The sequence below is a fragment of the Heloderma suspectum genome, chromosome 1 (genome assembly GCF_057233095.1).
Source record: "Heloderma suspectum isolate Gila_16-S chromosome 1, 16-S_ref, whole genome shotgun sequence".
In the NCBI taxonomy this organism is placed as follows: Eukaryota; Metazoa; Chordata; class Lepidosauria; order Squamata; family Helodermatidae; genus Heloderma; species Heloderma suspectum.
Window position 1 is genome coordinate 334,772,419 of NC_139458.1, and position 21,260 is coordinate 334,793,678.

The 21,260-nt window shown below is 41.2% G+C and overlaps 1 protein-coding gene across 1 annotated transcript in view; it reads left to right on the plus strand.

Moving 5' to 3' along the window:
* The window catches only part of LAMA2 (laminin subunit alpha 2), a 619,437-nt gene that overhangs the window by 513,981 nt on the left and 84,196 nt on the right, over window positions 1-21,260 (plus strand). The window contains exons 41-43 of the mRNA XM_084827486.1: window positions 5,797-5,899; window positions 14,928-15,044; window positions 17,251-17,433. Coding sequence (XP_084683612.1) covers window positions 5,797-5,899; window positions 14,928-15,044; window positions 17,251-17,433 — 403 coding nt within the window. The remainder of the gene's footprint in view (window positions 1-5,796; window positions 5,900-14,927; window positions 15,045-17,250; window positions 17,434-21,260) is intronic.

Here is a 21,260-nt window from a genome sequence, read left to right on the forward strand (position 1 = left end):
TGCGTTTTCCCTACACAGTTGGGTGAAAGACAATGGAGGCTGGTGGCTTCGATGTCAGTGGGGTGGTGAATCTGCTCCTGGTTTCAGTCAAAACCAGTCAGAACTCTAAAGGAGCTCTCCATAGTTCTGACTGAAACCTGGAGCAGATTCACCACCCCACTGACATGGAAGCCACCAGCCTCCACTGGAGAAGATATATACATCGCGTAGAGCAGCACAGGGGCAATTAACCAGCTTCAAGTAGTTTGTATACTTAGAGCGATGAAGCATTTGAAGGGATTTTAGGGATTAAAAATATTGTCTGTTCCTTTATCATCCATGTGATTTGTAATGGAAGCCCAGGAAACAAAACAGACAAGTAGGAGGATTGCTCCCATTGAATAACTGTCAGAGAAACAGTGAACCAGTGGATTATATTCTAAAGACAACCAGCTGCATCAGCACATCAGTGCTTGGGAAAGGGTATACGTAGAGCTATTACAAGTGCATTGTCACGAAATATTATATTCTATGGTAGCTGCAGAAAATTTAATGATGGTATCACAGGCAAATACACCCATGAATGCTCTTCGGACCTTGGTGATAAGTATTTTAGTAGTGAAGGCAAGTGGGACAAATAACAAAGAAAGCAATGCAACTCATGCTTTTGGTTTTTAAGCACCTTTGGGACAGTTTGTAACATTGTATCACAGATGTGGAATGAAATAGAAGAACACATTCCTGTATCCACTGCAGCCTTTCACAACCTTCAGATGTTTGGGACTACAAGTCCCCAAATTTCTGACTATTGTCATGCTGGCTGGGGCTGATGGAAATTGAAGTTCCAAACAACTGGAGGGCAGCAGGTTGGTGAAGGCTGATCTGTTGTATCATTTGCAGATCTGTGACTTACAGATCTCACTTTAATGTTGATCTGGGGCTCAATAGTCCCATTTCACACGGTAGACCAGTCACAGAGAAAAAAAGAATCAACTGTACTGCTCTTTCCCAGCTTCTGTGTAGTGTGTAAACTTCTAAGTGGCTTTTGGTGCTTTTGTATCCCATAGCACAATACCAGCAGGAATATAGATCATTTGATGAGTTCATTAAAGTGTCTAGTTTACTCCACAAGTTTAGCATTCAATGTTTCCATGGTGCATTATAAAATCTCAACTTCTGTCCAAGAAAGTTTTCAAGTAGCAACTTGTCATTGCGCTGCTGTTTGTTTGTATAGTAAGGTTTTATTTTTAGGAATAGCGAATAGGATAATTTTGCTGCAGTCCTCCCTCTCCATGCACAGAGAACAGGGTGTTCTTTCCATAGCAATGATATGCAGTCCTGCCCTGTAATGCTGTCCCTGTGCTGGGCAGGAAGCAACACCATATGCCATGCACAGAAGCAAGCCGAGACCCTCTGTTCCTTTCCTTGGGTCATCTAATGGGCCACTACATTCCAAGGAGAGCATGGAGAATCTATTCCTGGTATGAACAGCCTGTACATAACGGCTTGGGAAGCAGTGTGCTCTTGGATGCCCCAAAGGAAGAATTGGAGACCCTTATGTTTTCATGCCTGACATGGCTATGGCTCAGGCACCCATCTGCTGCCAGAAGTCCTTTGCACCCTTCCATCTGTGCATGATGAGCCAGGATTATGGCCTTTGTTTTAAAACTAAAAGCAGCCAACACTTTAAAAGCAACAACCAAACAAAGCTCTAGAGATCCTTACACTATCAGAAAGAATAAGTGACAAGTAGGAAGATAAACCATGCTAAAATGCGACAGAGGAATTCTTTTTGTGCTTTATATGATGGATTCCCCCTTCCTTTTAAAGCAAAATAAATTCATCACAGATGAGGTATTCCCAATATTCAAGTGGATTTACATAGGCCATTACCTGCCTGGATGGTGATGGTAATCTGGGTTTTATCATGATAAAAGATCTAATTCAGAGTTCAGAATCCCATTTTATTTTATTTTTTTAAATAAAGACTTTAAAATATATTTAGGATGAGATCATGTTTTATAAAAGTCAGTATAACCTTTAAACTGATGAAAATGGGTTCACTGTTATATATTGTGATTACCATGTCTCTGACAAGTTATCTTCCCCTTTTTTTTTTCTTAAAGAGCCATATTGCTATACAATTAAACTACAATGAGTAGCTATTCTATACTATTTAAATCATGATAAGGAATCCATTAATTTAAATAAGGCAGGATTTATTTATTGCTTTCTTTTTGAGGGGGCTTATATAATTGATCTCTCCCAGTTCTAAGGTTTCCCCCTTCATAACCTTTATTCTTCAAAGCTTTGCTTTAACTTCCCATTTTCTTCTTACTCTCCACTTCTATAACTTAACTAGGCTTACAGTCCTGTACAGTGGTACAGCTAGGTAATTTTGCACCCAGGATGAAATGGCCTCCTGCCCCCCCCCCCCCCACACACACACACATACACTTCAGACAGCTTTGAGTATTACTTCGGCTGTGAAGCATGCAGTGAACATCCTCACCACCATTCCATGCTTTCTGCTTTCCTGATATGTTGGAGCAAAAACAAACAAAAGCCCTGTTTGCCAACCCAGATAAAAAGAGAAGTATTCTGAGCATGTGCAGTTTTGCATTTTAAGCTCACTTAAATCATAGCACCACCATGACTATTGGAATAAAATTGAGTTTGCTTCTGCTGTCCTTAAGCTAAACACATTTACTTGGGAGTAAGCACCATTTTTTTGGGAGAAAAGGATAATATATATTTAAAGTAAAAATAATAAAATGAGAATTTATAGCCCTATATATGCCCAATCAGCTGACTATAAAATGTTAATAATAATAATTAATAATAATAGGAAAGAAAGGAAGCTGCGGCAAGCAGAGTTATCCTCAGTGGGCCTGTCTATGCCATGCTGGCCCAGATCTTGATGCCGGGACTATTTACCTTGCCACTATCTGCATAACCTGTCACTCTGTGGGCCCGGGGGGCCCTGGGCTTCAGCCCCAAGGATCTTGCGATCACAATTGGTAATTCTTATGTCTTTCCTTTCCCCTTTATTATTTCTTCTGCTTTTACGTTTTTGTAGTAAGATACTGCCTTTATAGGCAAATTCACCTATATCTCAAGGCCACTCCCAAAGTTATGAATGATCAATGGGGGAAAAACTGTGAAAGTCATGTGTGATGATAGTACATGCATCTGTTTTGCTATACATACAACACTATACCTTTATAGTGTACAGTGGCCATTGCGTGCACGCGCGTGTGTGTATACCCATACATTCTTATAATGTTTAAAGTTGTCCATAGATGGTGATCACAGCCTGTTTCTCTGAAATTTCCATCTCGTGTGGCTATTATGCCTAAAGTGTTTTCATTGCATGGCAATCATATTGATCAATATGGAATTTGTAGATTGATCCATGCCTATGTTTGCAGTATAAATTGTCATGCACATCAAGGCATATCAGTACTGTATTAATAATAATCTCTACTGATCCGTTAAACAGCATGCCTAAATAACCCTTTAAAGGGTATGTAATGCAATCAAAATGTCTTGCTCAACTTTGAAGCCAAGTCTGATAACACAACCTCATATGCAATGCGCTTCTTGTTTTCACATTGCAAATTGGACTTCTTACAACTTCATTCTGCCTAATGAATGTTTTTTTATTAGCTAGTCAAACAAATATATTTATTTATTCCTCATTGTATCAGTCCTTCTGTGTGACGTTCATCCCAGCGCCTCTGGATCTGAAGAGAGAAAGAACAGAATAAATATAACCTGATGTGGCAGGTGCCTCTGTTACTGAATTTGATGGAATAGTCTCTCTTCAAGGATAGTTCAGATATTTAATAAGAGAAAAACAAATGATTCACATGAACAGCTTTTCAGGATCTGAGTACTTTAACATCTTTTTTTCTTTTTTACTAAATGGGTAATATAATCCCATACAAAACTGACCACCATCCCTGCCATCAGTCTTGTCTGGATTAAGCTTCAACTTGTTCTCCCTTATCCAACTGATAACGACTGCATCATTGCCCCTGAACTGTTGAAAGTGAAAAATAGATTTGGGTGGCATCAGCCTATTGATGACACTGCATTCAGAACTGCTGGGTGATATCCACCAGCAGCTGCATATATTGTTAAAAGATGAACCTTGCAACATGTGATAGGACAAAGCCCAGGGGTGATCGCCAAACTCTGACCTACCATGTCGGAATGGAACCACTCTCAAGCAGTGCTGTCCACTCCCATCCATTGCAGGTGGCTCGTTGCAGGTTGCCAGTTACACCAAAAGACATGGAGAGGCCCACAAGAATACTTCTTTTTGGATTAGCAGCACCTGCTACAACAGAAGCGCAGCTCTGAGGGTCAAACTGCCTGCTGTGTTAAATGTGTAGCATGCAGCTGACCCTGCCTTTGATTTTTACTCACAAATAAGCATGTGGAGGCCCAATCTGAATCAGACTCATTACACATAAGAAGGGGAGGTTTAAACCTCCCCCTGAATCTGCTTGTTTTCCAAAAATCTCCCACTCCCACACAGGGGCTAAGAAAGAAAAATGCCTCATTGGAGAGTGGGAGAGCAAGAGAGAGAGAGACAGAGAGAGAGAGACAGAGAGAAGCCGTTAGAAGTACCAAAAATGTAGGGCCGGCCCTCCCATGAGGCAGGGTGAGGCACCTGCATCAGGCAGCAGAGTGGGAGGAGTGGTGAATTGTGCTGCTGCCTTTCCCCCAGGAAGACCATTCACCACTGCCTCGCTGCCCCACTACCTCTAGCAGGTGCTCTGGTGAGCCCCAGCAGCCATTCTTCTGCTGTGGCATTTGCCACAGTGAGATTGCAGCCACTGGGGCTCTCTAAAGCAGCCGCCCAGCCTCTGTTTGCCTCATCACATGGAGAGCTGTGCAGCTGGAGGGTTTCGGGAGAATTTGCAAGAGCTAGGCAAGACCCACGTCCGCTTCTTCTGGCTGCACGGCTCTGCATGTGACAAGGCAAACAGAGGGCAGCAGTGGTAAAGGTGAGGGCGGGGCACGGGATAGGAGAGGGGCATGTGTGATGCGGCGGTGGCAGGAAGGGGCGCGATGCGGCGGCAGTGGTACGTGTTCTCTCCCACCTCGGGTGGCAAGAGAGCTTGCACTGGGGCTGCAAGTATGACTCCAAGACTTGAGTCAAGCCGAGGACATGGCTGTAAGTAGAAGAAGAATTGATATCGCCAAATAATTTCAATTTTTCATTGAACATGCTGGCTGGGAATGATAGGAGTTGCAATCCAACACATCTGGAAGACACCATGTTGGGGAAGGCTGCGTCATACATTTCAATATACAGATAGCATAACATTTCCACAGACATTTTACATTTTAGTGGAATTGATGTGACTCCAAAAATATACATATATTGCCTTCTTTATAATGATTATAAGAAGATTTTGTATACTTTGAATGAGGAGAAAACTATATTCATGTAGATGCAGGAAGACTGTCTTTATTTCAAATATATTTTAATTATTATTTTTTTTGTTCTGTTCCCCAGTTCAGTCATACATCCATTTCCTGATTCATAGGAACTGACTACCTGGGGGGTCTCTGCTTTGATCTAAAAACCAAATTAATTTTTAAATATGTTATTCTGTATGATGAATATCATAGTGATCTGAGAGTATAATTTAAAAGACATTGATGATCTTTTCAAATTTTCATGACTCTTCAGCTAAATTGCCCCCGTTACTTTTTTAGTATTTTAAACTTTTCCTGAACCTGCTGTTTAGCATACATTTAATTGACACTAGTTGGTTGCTGTTGTTTTTTCTTCTATAGGCATCTGGTCCAGAAGGTTCATTAAAGGATGGTGCCAAGAATGCTCTACAAAAAAGCTTCAGAGTTCTTAATGAAGCCAACAGCCAGACAAATGATGTTAAAGGTATTCATTTTCCTTTCCCTACAATAACTGGGTTTTATTGAAAAGCTAATGAGATCCACCATGATCTTAGTACACAGGCATCTCTATAGGACTATATTTTGGTTAACAATTCTGTTTCCATATTCAGCACATGATTCCAATATCGAAATCGAAAGCACAGTTTCTTACATATCAGTTCAGGAGCTATTTCAGTCTTTGGGCAGCTGCAGTTTCTCAGGGCTCCTTCACATGGAGCTTTTATCCTGCGATTGAGTTTGCTCCTTCTCTTTACATGACGCTGACCCATCACCCTGCCGTGACCCTCCAGGGCGTCACCTGCACTAAATGCCCTTTGTTCCGTTTTTAAATAGATCACAGATAATGAGCTATCAAATTACCCCGTTGTGTTCCGCTTCAGTTTCCTCCGTGAAAAGAGTTAAAAGTGGCAAGAAGAGGAGCGAGATCAATGAAAGACAATGGAAGACTCAGCTATGGGGAGAAGGAGGGGGGAAGGGAAGGGGAGGGGAGGGGAGGGGGGAAAGGAAGCGTGTGTAAAGGGAGGCAGTTGTGATCCTGCATTTGAAATGGAAGCAGAAAGCCCCGTTTTAAATGCAGGATTTTAGGCTAGTGTAGAGCCCTCAGCCTCTGTTTGACATACTTAGAAAAGTTAATAATTATGGGCTATAGAGCTGTGTTGTTGCATCAGAAACAACAAAGCATCATCTTATACCTTAAAAATGAACAGATTTATTATGGCATAAGCTTTCAAGGACTAGAATCCTCTTCATCAGAATGTGAAGCGCTAGCCTCAATTGTCATCTCTCTCTCTCTCTCTCTCTCTCTCTCTGAACATTTCTACACCAGGCTAAAATCCCACAAACTGGGGTGGGTGGGCTTTCTGCTTACGTTTTAAATGCAGGATAACAATGGGCTCTGTGTTTACACACTCTTCCGTTCCCCTTTCCCCCCTAATCTGCATATTCATTATATAGCCACTAGATGGTGCTGCGGTCTAGCTCCTCTTATTGCGTGACTTCCTCTTTTCTTGTTAATAATGACCTAGATTACATATAGGGGTAAGAGGATGAATAAGATAACAAAATACTCTCTGTCCTCAGGAACAGAACAGTTTATGTTAGATAGATAGATAGATAGATAGATAGATAGATAGATAGATAGATAGATAGATAAGGGACAATATCAGAGGGGCTAATGGACCTGAGGGACAGAAATCAGAAGGACAGAAAAGGTGGCTTAAATCATTAGCTTTCTTATTTAGGGCCAAACTGCACATGACATAAATCATGTCTTTGTATGTGAAGGTTTTTAAAAATGCAATTAGCATCGACTGGGGTGGAGGGCTGATAATTATTGGGATTGTAACAATTGGGGAGATAGGTTTTAACCCTTTTATCCCCTGCTGTAGTCCGGAGAGAGAAAAATCCTTCCTCTGAATCTGGAATTAGTGTTGTGGGTGTAGGAGAGAGGGCCCTTGGCATTTTTTTTAAAACCTGCATGTTGAATTCAAAGTTTTTCCCCTAGACAGTTTCCCGACTTACTCCAAGGGTTTACTATGGTTGGTTACAATACCTCTTTATGTCATATTATTCCCATAAACACCCTTTGAGATAGATTAGTGTTAGTGATTCTGGCTTTCTCAAAATCATCCATCTGTAACAGTTAGCTTCTTAAGCTGGTTTTTCATGGCTACACAACTGAATAAAATCAAAATGGCTTCTCCTGTATTGCAGTAAGCAACTATACGTAAGTTCATATACTTTGCACCTTAGTTGTTATCAAAGATTCACTTCTTCACTAACAAAGTTCTGCCTCTCAGAAGCAATCTAATCTCAGCACAAGGATTTCATATAACATTTCAAATTAAGTACTCATATATGGTCATGAAACCCTATTAGCAGTTAATTGGAGCGTTATAAAGCTGATTTTTCTTTTTCATTAGAAGGTTCTAACAGTGATGAAATTGCCATGCCAAGACATAAAGCTTTAATGTTTTCCTCAATGCTCTGTCCTATATGTATGGTAATATATTGTTGCACATTGCACTTGCCCTGCAGGATCACATTTTGGCCTCAATAGATATAAAGTGGAATTAGAGTCTGAGATTAATTGTTTTTAGCTGCATTGTGGCATTTGCTCCAAAATTATTATTAACATAATCTTCAATCCACATCTTGGCATTCCTAGGTTAGAAAGAGAGCACTGAGGTAACTAAAAATGTATAAAATAAAGTATCCTTAGAATTCTCCAAAATCCCTATAGGAAACTCAGAACTGAAAGACAAATAATAGGGATGCTGTAAAGAGCTGGTAGGCAGAAGTGATCATTAGTTTAGAATTTCTCTCTCTGCACTACAGGTAGTACATTAGTTAAAGTAATGAAAACCCGTAAACTACTCAAGTAATATATCCTCCAGGAACTTGGGTTTGGGCTGTGACAGAGATGGGAATGTTTTCTTGCTACATTATGGCATCTGCCTGATTTGTAGCCAATTACATAAGGTATAAAATAGCTGTTAATCAGGAAAAATGCCATATATTACCACCAAAAATTGCTGAAATAGTCCTTACAGAGCAAAACCTCTGAAGGCAGCTATTAAAATGGAGATTTACTCATTTCTCTCTTTCTCTTTCTTCCTCTGTGGGGCTGGAAGCTTGAAAAGGGGTGGTGGGACTGGTAGGAAAAGTAGATTCTACAGTTAGCATTTTGCACAAATGTGAATTTCAAGATCTTGGCTATGAATGACTGAATAATGCTTTGCCCTGGCCTTGTTTCATGTCAGAATAAAGGCAGGATTCTTTTCTGGGAATCCATTTATAAGCAAGACAAATGGAAACAAAAATATACATTTAAAAATATACTCGTATATGGCAATATTTTAGTTAGTGTAAAGCTTATGTTAAAGCAAGGTTAATTACAACATAAAAGTCCAGAAAGCATATGCCACTTGTTGGTGACCATTCCAATCCAGGTCCTTACATTTCCTTCAGATTAGCAATTGATAACTTCATGAGAGTTGTGTTTTTGAGAACTTTGTTCAAATATTTCATTTCTAATATGCTGGTACATTCTGACCTGCTCACTAGGCAGTGGACTTGGAAAGAGTGCCTTGTATGGTGGTTTGCTACAAAGTCATACTGGATTAGGTTTACTTTTCTAATACTGGACGCTCATTAGCCTTATTTAAAATGACTGCCAATGCTTACTTAATTCTCCTATTCTTGCCATTCTGTATTTTCCACTCCGTATCTAAGGCTACAATGTTATACTCACTTACCCGAGACTAAGTCCCATTAAACTCAATGGGTCGTACTTCTGAGTAGTATAGGATTGCACTCTTAGTGCATGATGTTTCCTGCATATAAGATGTTGGTTTGAAACTCATCTATTCTCTATGATGCAACCATCCACGTGGACTTGTGCTTTCTTGTCAATGAAAACAATAATGATGAACAATAACAATAATGGCTAACAATAATATTCAAATAAGAGTGATCTTACTTAGGACTTTTTGTACATGAGGCTTTTAACTGGCCACTTTACTGAGGCTTCTGCTTCTGGATTCTTTGTGGCATTAAGATCAGCTCCTTAACACATGTTTTTTTCCAGGGTTTTTCTTTTTCTGCCTTTTTATATGTTCCAATACACAACCACAAGGTGGCACCATAGTATAGCAGAATTACGCAAATAACACCAGGGTTTCATGCTGCCATTCACAGAAATACCAGACTTTCTTCATTAGAAAAAAAACAAAATGCTATAATGGTTGCAAAGCAAGGGAGAGGCCCCTGGAGGATGACAATGTTGTGAAAAGCAATCACAAACTACTGTGAGTGAGGAATCCCGAACGCACAATAAATGCTTCATATAGAAAGGCTCTGGCTAGCTATTTATACAGGTTCATTACACTGGTTTCATTGCTTCTGATTAGAACTCCACTTTACCCTTGGAGTCCTCCTTATAAGCCAGGATATTGTGAAAGGTTACCTCCTCCCTTTCCTAAGCTGTCCCTTATTCTAGTGGTTCTAGGCTGTTTGACAACATGTGCATAATTTTGTCCATTATTGGGGCATGCTGAATTTCCAGAGTATGCCTATGAGGAGCAGTATTATTTATATATGTACTTACTTACTTAGTATGCCATCCAACAATGAAAGTACTCTGGATGATTTACAATAAATGTTAAAAGCAATAAATATGACACCGTTGTGCTGGTTATCACCTTTGAAGCCCAAAATGGCTTGGGGCCCAGACTGCCTCCTCCCATATTATCCCGTCTGTGCACTAAGATCTTCAGTTGGCTGGAGATTCTGGCTTGTAGATTCTAGTCTAATACATCTTTTTTTCCTCTCAGAAAACACACGTTACCTGTATTTTTGCCCCACAGGACAAAGAGCAGCTGGGGTAGGGAAATTTTGACTGGGAAAGTGTGCATAGCACCACCACCACTCTGATCAAATTGGCAGCTCCTGCATTTCAGTTTTTAAAAAACGAGATCACATCAGAGATTTCCTGTGTAATGTGTAGACTACCCATTGTAACACTTTAGGCTTCTCTTCAAATGCAGTATCTTCCTTCACATATCTGATGGAGACATATGTGATTTTCTGTAGCTTTTATACTTCTGAAAAAGTTGCACTAGTTGCCTCTCTACCCCTCCCTGCCTCTGTTTTGTTGTATACTCATATCTTTATATATGTTCTTGGATAAATTCCCCTGATCTTTTCCTTCGACTTCCTTTACAACCACAAAAATGTATGAAATCAGCTAAAAGTGAAGCACTTTTCATCATTCATCAATGTCACCAAAGTGTATGATTAGAACAAAATTCAACAGTTCTTAAGCTATGTGACTATCGAGGTCATTTTTCTCCTTATATGACACTTTTGAACACCTACAATTATCAGATGTCTGAAGGCAGAAGTTCTGAGATGTTCTTATTATTATATATCTTGTGCATTTCTCTTTATACTGCTTTGACGTTTTCCCATAAAAACAATGTAGTTTTAAAGCTTAAAAAAAGTAAATAGGTTTCTGCCTGGGCATTACCCATGTCCTGGACCTGGACTTGAAATTATCTGTATCAGAGGAATCATTCTGGGTCACCGAGGATTATGAAATTAGTGGAGGCCTCAGATAGGCCCTGGGAAACCTTCTGCAGATACTGCCTTCAAAGGTGTGGGAGAAAAATTATCATGACCTGTGCTTCTCCTGTCAACTAAACTGAGGAATATCTCCCTGCCAAACTGTTCCTAGGGTCTCAACATAATGAAGTGTGGGTTTTCCTGCCCTCCTGTTTCAACTGCTGTCCTTAAATTCCTCAGTTTCTGCAACTAGCATTAGTTTTTTGTTGCCACTGCATAGTGGATGCAGCAAAATGTTAAGGTGAAAAAGCTGAAACAGCTACACAATCACTTGTAATCACTAGTGCGAGAACCTTTCCATTTGGAAACACCCATAATTACTTTTGCCACACTGCTGTGCTTTGGCAGGTCCCTGCCCTCCACAGCCATCACACCACCTCATCCATGGAAGTCTACAAAGGGGGGGGGGGCACAGACAACGACATTTTCTACTCATGACTCTCCCGTGTTTTCTTACCACATCTTCCATCTTTTTCCTTAATGAAGAAAATCTATTAAGGAGAAAAATACAGAACAGCTGCACAGTGCTAGTGTCTTTGCTAGTGCTAGGAGCCCATAATCATGCTTCCTTCACTCCTGCACTTTGGCAGGTAACTGCCGTTCCCTCAGACTTCTATACCCACTTTATAACTATTCCGCTGTTTCACAAAAATGTCAGTTCCCAAGAAGAGTCTTGTCATCACATACACTGTAAGCTTCTCTTACATGTGCAGGCAGAATTGGGCCCATTCTCTTACCCTAGCCCTGCTTTCCCCTAGTGCCAGCCCCACATCCACCTTGCCTCTTTTCTCATTTGCATAAAAGGGGAGGTGTTGATCTGTGGCAGGTCCATGTATGAGTGTGGGAGCCTGCCTTTTCCTTCCTGTGAAATAGAGACATGAATAGCAGTGCCAGAATTTGTTATCAATAAATATTGACATGACAAGGCTTAGTCCCATGCAAAGGAATGCAGAGCTCAGCCTGCAATGTCTCCCATGGCCACTAGGGGCACTGTAGACCCTGTTGCTTAGGCCTGTGGCACAAATGGTGCACAAAACAGCCGCCATGGTTCGGACTTCCATATCCAAAGCAGGGCACAGGCCTAGATCTAACCCATTTTCTCTCTCTCTCTCTCTCTCTCTCTCAAAAAAGTGAGAGATAGAGTATTTCTGTTACATGTAGAATAAATGCAAACAAAAGTTGCTGGATTCCGTGCTATAACTAGAGCACAATGCTTAAAGTAAAATGCTCTCCGAATATTAATTAATAGGTGACTTCAAAATGTGGCCTTTCAGAACACTCATCACCAGGAGAACAGTGCAGTTTCTTTAAATATTAATGGTGATTTTTGGAACTCCATCCTCCATTCTGCATGAGGCTTCCTCAGGAAATTTATCTGGCTTTTTTTCTTGCTAATATTGAGAAAACAATTAAAATGCATTTGAGATATTAAATGGGAAAATATTAAACAGATGGAGTTTGAATATTGGCATTTAAAAGATCCACAGAGATTAAACTTATTAAAAGCCATAAAAATAGTCTGGTCCAATAGTTACAAAGCTAGAAGAAGGTTTCAAAGCAGGGTGATTCTGAAATGTAAAAATGGAATAATTGCTATAATTTGGGCAAGCCGCCCAGGAGAGAAGCAGTCAGTATAAGAGGCATTAGGCTGCAAAACTACTAAAACCACCACCTGAAGTGTAACTATTCTATGGAAGCTATTTTAAAAACCATAATATATATATGTTTTCCATTTCAGAAAAATGCCCAAGAGATCTTAGAGAAATATTAGGAAGCTGGTATTTTAAAACAAGTCATCAGATTAAAAATGTTTTGGAAGAATATTTGTTCATGCGAGAAACTACCTTTGTTAATATTCCTTGGTCTGAGGCAAAGTTTAACTTATCCAAACTCACATCACAAACACATTCACTTGGACATATTGTCACTCCTGCAACTCTGTACCTTGACCTTGATCCATCTTCCTAGCATGCATTTGAAAATATACTGGGTTGTATCGAATGATGTCTTTGCATTTGCGCAAGCTAGGATACTTGATTTTCACCAAGCACTCTCTGGCCATTGCGGCCCCATCCGTTTCTGAAAAGATGCTCCTGAGTTTTGGGGTTCCTTCAAGAACATTATGGGATATGGCACAGAGGGCTGCAGGGGGTAGAGGGGATCTGTGAAACTCGGGTGCCCCATCTTGCACTAGCATGAAGCCACCATTGAATACAACCTAATATAGCTAATGCCCAAATATTGGAATGCTCTATAATTTTTAATCTACAGGAAAGTGATATATATGTGATTTATGGCCCATTTCCCAGATTCTGCCATCAGTTCAATCCCTTTGTTTCCAGGAGGAAAGTGCCAAGTTGGTACGAATGTCTTCCTCCCAGTTCTGCTGGGATATTCACATCTGCTGATATTCACATCAAGAGGGAATGTGACATGCCCTCTTGATGTGAATAAATAATGAAAAATGTCTCAAAAATTATGCTTCAGCACTAATCAGCATTTTCCTGGCCAAGCTACACTCCTGACTTGTTGACATATGTATTTGCACATACCCACAAATCTAAGTTGTAACATATCTTTCAATAGTCTTAAAGAAATCATTTTTAAAGAAGATGACATTTTAGAAAAGGACTGCTGTCATGCAAAATACTTTGCAAAGAATATTGAATCATATCCTATCAGTAGCATATTGAATATTCAATTACTTTCCTTATGATTTGTGGCATTTTTTAAAGTTTAAACAGATGTTGGTCTATTATTTCATTAACAAATGAGTTTTCCCCCAAAGACTGTGTGTGTGTGTGTGTGTGTGTGAGAGAGAGAGAGAGGGGGGCGGGGGGAGAGAGAATTGTCAGTGTTGCCTCCATTATTGATCATGTTAAGAGTTAACATAATTTCATGGCTTTTCAATGGGCATTACATCTGCAGCAGATGCCTCGCATCAAGTAAATGTAATGGGAATATGGTAAGTAAAACACTCTCTTTGTGACACTGCTCTAACCTTATTGATCCTCTTTATTCACACACACACAGAGAGAGAGAGAGAGAGAGATTCAAGAACTAAGAAATACTGAGAAATGTCATCTCAGAAAGAAATGTCATCTATCGATCAGATCAACCCCCATTCCTCGGATCTTCGGTTCAATTTAACTATTATCTCTGGGTTGTTCAGTAAATCTCCTCTTTGTGTAATTTTATATCAAACCCTTAGGAATTTTCTACATAAAGTTAAACTTTTTTCTAATAAAAAATTCTGTAAACACCAGGTATTGTATAGCACCAGTATAAGAAAACAAAGGCATTAGACATTATGGAAATCCTTGACATAAACTTCAAAAGATATGGTTGATATTTCTTTTCTGCTACTGTTATACTGTATATGTTCATGTATATATCTTGATGGTGGCTGGAGAGTTGAAAAAATTCTTGGCATTTCATATTATGTAGGCTCCAAATACCCTCAGGGTCAGTTTATCAGTTGACCCACTGATTAGAAATGAATTGATTGTGACATGCTGTAGCGAATGGAGAGTGTGTCTTGGACTGCAGAGACTTGGCTTCATCCCTGCTCATCCCGAAAGCTCATTGAATACCTTGGGCCAGTCACTACCTCTTAGCCTAAACTCCCTCATGGAGTTGTTGGGAGGATAAAGTGGAATAACTCCCATGTACATCTGAGGTCATTTGAAGAAGAACAGGTTACAAAAGTGGGAAACAAATATGTGAACTGTACAATACGCATGAACTATTGTATGGCATAGTTCTAAGAGATAGTACCAGAGAACACATTAGCTCGCTGCTTGCTAGCCAATATGATACATGTAGTGAACATAGATTCCTGAACATAGAAAACTAAGTTAAATCTTTGATTTATGCACTCTTTGCAGCAAATGGGGATAATCTAAAAGGAATGCAGAATAGGTTGCAAAATGCGGAGGAAAAGAACACTGATCTCCTGAGAGCTTTGAATGACACACTGGGGAAACTGTCAGCGATTCCTAATGGTAAGTAGGACTGAGCCAAACTATCACCAATGAAAATTTGAGGTGCAGGCTGCCCCCTAAATTCAAACCCACTTTTTCATTTCCCCCATTTCAGGCTTTGTGCAGTTCGAATGGCCAATATCAAGTACTGTGGCTGCTGCACTCCTTCTGTTTCTATTGCGCCACTGAGACTCACTGCAAGTGCAGCTGGAACCCAGTGCTTCCTAAAGCAAGCCCAGAAACAAGCAGAAATGCTCCTTTCTGGAATGAGACAGGTCAGCAGAGCTCCCTTCTGAAAGCTCTGTTGCCCTGCCCTGTTCCGTAAACAAGCATTTCCACTTGTTTCCGTTTGTATCAGGATCCGCTAGCTTCCCCTTGTGCTAGTGGTGACTCCCCGTGCAACATTGGATCCTGCTCAGTGTTCCCCATCTTTGCTGCTCCTTCTTTTCTCCTCACAGAATGAATCTAGTGAAACAAGGATCACATAGTGCATGAACAAAGAATGTGTGGCCCTCCAGATGTTGTTGGAGTGCAACTCCCACCATTCCATACCACTGGCTATTTTGGCTAGGACTTATGGGAGTTGTAGCCCATCAGTATCTGGAGGGCCACATGTTCCCCACACCTGAGGTAGTGAGTGAGGCGACGTCATGCCTTTATGTACCCAGTCAGATTTGGCTGTGTAGCAATAAGCTCTGAAGGCAAAGACAGCAACCTTGCCTGGAGTGAAGCTGGAGTGAAGCTGGAGGGAATGTATCTCCACATTGCCTAGGAAACTGGGTGTCTCTCTGTCTTTCCATGCTGCGCTGTGGTGGTTTTACTACCCACCCTTATAGCAAGCACTGGGAGATGGAAATTGCTTAGGTGATGCAACTATGTGTACCCTTCCTCCAAAATGGTCATCCCCTTGAAGCATCAGCAAAATGGGGAGCCCCCTTTCACAGCCCACAAACTGGTCTCAGCCCCAGTAAGAAGTGGGGAAGTGCTAAGAGCCTTGGCAAAAATACATTTCTGAATTTTATCTTTCACTTTTTGAAAAATGTGTGTATATTATATTATACTTTTTACTCCATCCTGCAAGTTCCCTTGACTGTTTTACTTCTTGAGGATGTTCGTGAGCTGTGGACCACAGAAGAAGAAATACTTGGTATTCATTTATTCTTTGGCTTGCCAGGAGCTGTTGCTTTCTTGTTATTCTTAGCAGACTGGTTCTGGAAGTTTCTTTTTTTTTTTAAGGAATGAAAGAGAACATACTGCCAGCCAATCCAGCATTTCTTTAGCTCATTTCCCCAAAGTACTTTTACTTGTGGTTACTGTAGTAATCTAGAACTGCAACAAGAGCTAATATTCAGAGAGGAAAAGATCCAGTTAGGCAAAACTCATCATTTCCACAGGAATATCAAAAATGTGTATATGTAGGGGACTGAAATTGGCTGAGCCACTTCTCATCCAAAGGATGTAAATAGAAGCCAAGATCTGCTGCCAGTATTCTATCCATATGGGGCAAGCTGGCATGACATCATAGGTATGTTGCCATATTTCCTACTGGAGAGAACAATTCTCTGCGATATCGTGGGGAGGAGAGATGGACTGAGTTATATAAGGCTCAGCATGATCTCTTCAGCATGCCAAGTTATGCTGGATCTCAGACATCTTTGAATCAACGAAGTTGTGGTCTAATTAAACTCACTCGAAAGCATCTGTGCTCTTTCCTTTGCCAGTGCAGGTGATAGGATGGCTTTGGTTTTGTGGGAGAAGAGGGATGTAACAAACATGAAACCATGCCCAGAAGGTGGCTCCCTTGAAAACAATATACCCAGTTTTTTAGAATATGGAAATTTAGATTTCAAACATAATTCAGTAAACGCCTTGCCAGTTCAATTAATATATGTCCATTTTCACAGAACCAATAGCACAGAGCTCCATTCCACTGACAGATTTTCTTTCATGAAATAGTTAGCCAGGGCAGTGCTAGCAATATGTGATGGCCGCGCTTACTGATGAGATCTCATTGCAATGTTATGAGAACTGACTGATCAGTTTTGGCTCTTCACAGGACAAACAGGTTGCACAGTAGTAGGTTCTGGCTCATACATGGTCTGCTCTCTTGGATTAAGTGTATGTTTAGTTTTAGATAGGTTTCCCTATCTCACCAAGATGGGCATCCATGCATACAGTATGTGGCAGCTCTCTCTGTCATTCTCATTTTCCTCCCTCCTGCTTACAGATACAGCAGCCAAGGTACAAGCAGTCAAAGACAAGGCCCAGCAAGCTAATGATACAGCAAATGATGTACTGGCTAGAATCAGAGATCTCAACAAGAATCTCCTTGGTTTACAAGACAACTACAGAAAACTTGCTGATGATGTAGCCAAAACAAATGCTGTGGTGAAAGATCCCACCAAAAACAGTAAGATTTTATTTTGCATGTCTGCTGTTGTTTCCTCATATACATAATCTTCTGAAATGAAAGGATTGTCCCTCCCTATGATATAAACACACACACACACCTGTTCTATATTTTTTAATGGGACTGTCCTGGCAATATTCCAGATGTGCTTCCTTACCTAGTCATTCTGCATTCTTCAGATAGCACATAATTGGCATAATTGGCATGGCAATTGTGCCATGGGGTTCCACAGGGCTCTATTCTATCCCCCATGCTGTTTAACATCTACATGAAACCGCTGGGGGAGGTTATCCGGAGGTGTGGGCTGAGGTGCCATCAATATGCGGATGACACCCAGCTCTACCTCTCTTTCTCATCAAAACCAGGTGAGGCAGTGGCTGTTCTGAACCAGTGCCTCGGCACGGTAATGGACTGGATGAGGGCCAATAAACTGAAACTCAATCCAGACAAGACGGAGGTACTGTTAGTGGGTGGTTCGTCTGCCCGGCTAGGTGATAATCAACCTGTTCTGGAGGGGGTTGCACTCCCCCTAAAGGATCAGGTTCGTAGTTTGGGGGTGCTCTTGGATCCAGAACTGTCACTTGAGGCACAGGTGAACTCAGTGGCACGGAGCACTTTTTATCAGCTTAGGCTGGTATACCAACTACGCCCTTATCGGGACAGAGATAGCCTAGCTACAGTTATCCATGCTCTGATAACTTCTCGTCTGGATTACTGCAATGCGTTATACGTGGGGCTGCCTTTGAAAACGGTCTGGAAACTTCAGCTGGTCCAAAATAGGGCAGCAAGATTGTTAACAGGGACTGGCCTGCGAGCTCATATTACGCCAGTACTTTTCCAGCTGCACTGGCTGCCGGTCCATTTCCGGGCCCGATTCAAAGTGCTGGTGTTAACATTCAAAGCCCTTAACGGCTTGGGGCCAGGTTACCTGAAGGATCGCCTCCTCCCATATGTGCCTGCCCGGACCTTAAGATCATCAGCAGCAGCCCTTCTCCGTGAGCCCCTGCCAAAGGAAGTGAGGCGGGTGGCTACTAGGAGGAGGGCTTTTTCTGTTGTGGCACCCCGGCTCTGGAATGAGCTCCCTAGTGAGGTTCGCCTGGCGCCTACATTGTACTCCTTTCGGCGCCAGGTGAAGACCTTTTTATTTTCCCAGGCATTTTAGCTTTCTAAATTTTTATCTTTGCTGTTTTAAATCTGTATTTTAAACTCCTGTACTGCTGCTAGGTTTTATTGTGGTTGTATTGTTATATTGTGGTTTTAATGTTCTATATATTTTAAATTGTTTTATTGTGTGTTGTTTGGTTTTAGTTTTTGTGAACCGCCCAGAGAGCTTCGGCTATTGGGCGGTATAGAAATAAATAAATAAATAAAATAAGTTTTCAAGAATCCATTCCCTGGGTCCTTAGAACATTCCCATTAATATGAACAATTTTAGTTCCAAATGTTAATAATGAAAAAAGTCCTTGAAAGAGCAGTCCTAGGACAGCGGAAATAATGGCAAGCTTTTGTAGCATCAACATATCAACTTGGTCTATGAGCTAAGCTTTAAAGGGGAAAGCATGAGAAAAGAGTTTAATAAAGCTGTCTTTTGGTTGTAGAAGATGTATTATAGTCTCTTGGGTAATACAGCAATGTTAAGAGCATATTTTATGCTGATCCCTTAGTTATTATATTCACTGCGTAGCACTATGTTGCCTGGTAGGAGAATAGACCTGATAGACAGAGTGCCTGAGGAACTATGGACAGAGGTCCGTAACATTGTTCAGGAGGCAGCAACAAAATCCATCCCAAAGAAAAAGAAATGCAAGAAAGCAAAGTGGCTGTCTGATGAGGCTTTACAAGTAGCTCATGAAAGAAGGGAAGCGAAAAGCAAGGGAGAAAGGGGAAGATATACCCAACTGAATGCAGAGTTCCAGAGAATAGCAAGGAGAGACAAGAAGGCCTTCTTAAATGAACAATGCAAAGAAATCGAGGAAAACAACAGAATAGGAAAGACTTGAGATCTCTTCAAGAAAATTGGAGATCTCAAGGGAACGTTTTGTGCCAAGACGGGCATGATAAAGGACAAAGAAGGCAGGGACCTAACAGAAGCAGATGAGATTAAGAAGAGGTGGCAAGAATACACAGAAGAACTATACAGGAAAGATCTGAATGTCCCTGATAGCCATGATAGTGCGGTCACTGAACTTGAGCCGGACATCCTCGAGAGTGAAGTCAAGTGGGCCTTAGGAAGCATTAGTAACAACAAAGCTAGCGGAGATGACAGTCTTCCAGCTGAGCTATTTAAAATCCTAAAAGATGATGCTGTTAAAGTGCTGCATTCAATATGCCAACAAATCTGGAACACTCAACAGTGGCCACAAGACTGGAAAAGGTCAGTTTACATTCCAATTCCAAAGAAGGGCAATGCCAAAGAGTGTTCAAACTACTGTATAATTGCACTCATTTCACATGCCAGCAAGGTGATGCTCAAAATCCTACAAGCTAGGCTTCAGCAGTATGCGAACTGAGAACTACCGGAAGTACAAGCTGGGTTTCGAAGAGGCAGAGGAACTAGAGATCAAATCGCCAACATTCGTTGCATCGCAAGAAATTCGCTGCATTCGCTGAAAGCAAGAGAATTCCAGAAAAACGTCTATTTCTGCTTCATTGACTACGCAAAAGCCTTTGATTGTGTGGATCACAACAAACTGTGGCAAATTCTGAAAATGATGGGAGTACCAGACCACCTTACCTGTCTCCTGAGAAACCTGTACGAGGGTCAAGAAGCAACAGTAAGAACCAGAGATGGAACAACCGATTGGTTCAAAATTGGGAAAGGAGTATGACAAGGCTGCATATTGTCACCCTGCTTATTTAACTTATATGCAGAGTACATCATGAGAAATGCTGGTTTGGATGAATCAGAGGTCGGAATTAAGATTGCTGGGAGAATTATCAACAACCTCCGATATGCAGACGATACCACCCTAATGGCAGAAAGCGAAGAGGATCTAAAGAGCCTCTTGTTGAGGGTGAAAGAGGAGAGTGCAAAAGCTGGTTTGAAACTCAACATTAAAAAAACGAAGATCATGGCATCTGGCCCCATCACTTCCTGTCATATAGAAGGGGAAGAAATGGAAGCAGTGACAGATTTTACTTTCTTGGGCTCCAAGATCACCGCAGACGGTGACTGTAGCCCTGAAATTAAAAGGCGCTTGCTCCTTGGGAGGAAAGCTATGGCCAACTTAGACAGCATAGTAAGAAGCAGAGACATCACCTTGCCGACAAAGGTCCGTCTAATCAAAGCTATGGTTTTCCCAGTAGTAATGTATGGCTGTGAGAGCTGGACTCTAAGGAAGGCTGAGCGCCGAAGAATTGATGCTTTCGAACTGTGGTGCTGGAAAAGACTCTTACGAGTGCCCTGGACTGCAAGGAGGTCAAATCAGTCCATCCTAAAGGAAATCAACCCTGACTGCTCATTGGAAGGACAGATACTGAAGCTGAAGCTCCAATATTTTGGCCACCTAATGCGAAGAGAAAACTCCCTGGAAAAGACCCTGATGCTGGTAAAGACTGAAGGCAAAAGGAGAAGGGGACGGCAGAGGATGAGATGGCTAAATAGCATCCCTGATGCAATGAATATGAACTTGAGCACGCTCCGGGAGAGAGCGCAGGACAGGAAGGCCTGGCGTGCTATGGTCCATGGGGTCACGAAGAGTCGGACACGACTGAACGACTGAACAACAACAACAACAATATCCAACCCAGCTGTATGACCTTTACCATCACAGTGATACAGCAAATGAACAACTATTTCCATTGGAAGCCCCTTATATGCAGTTCTG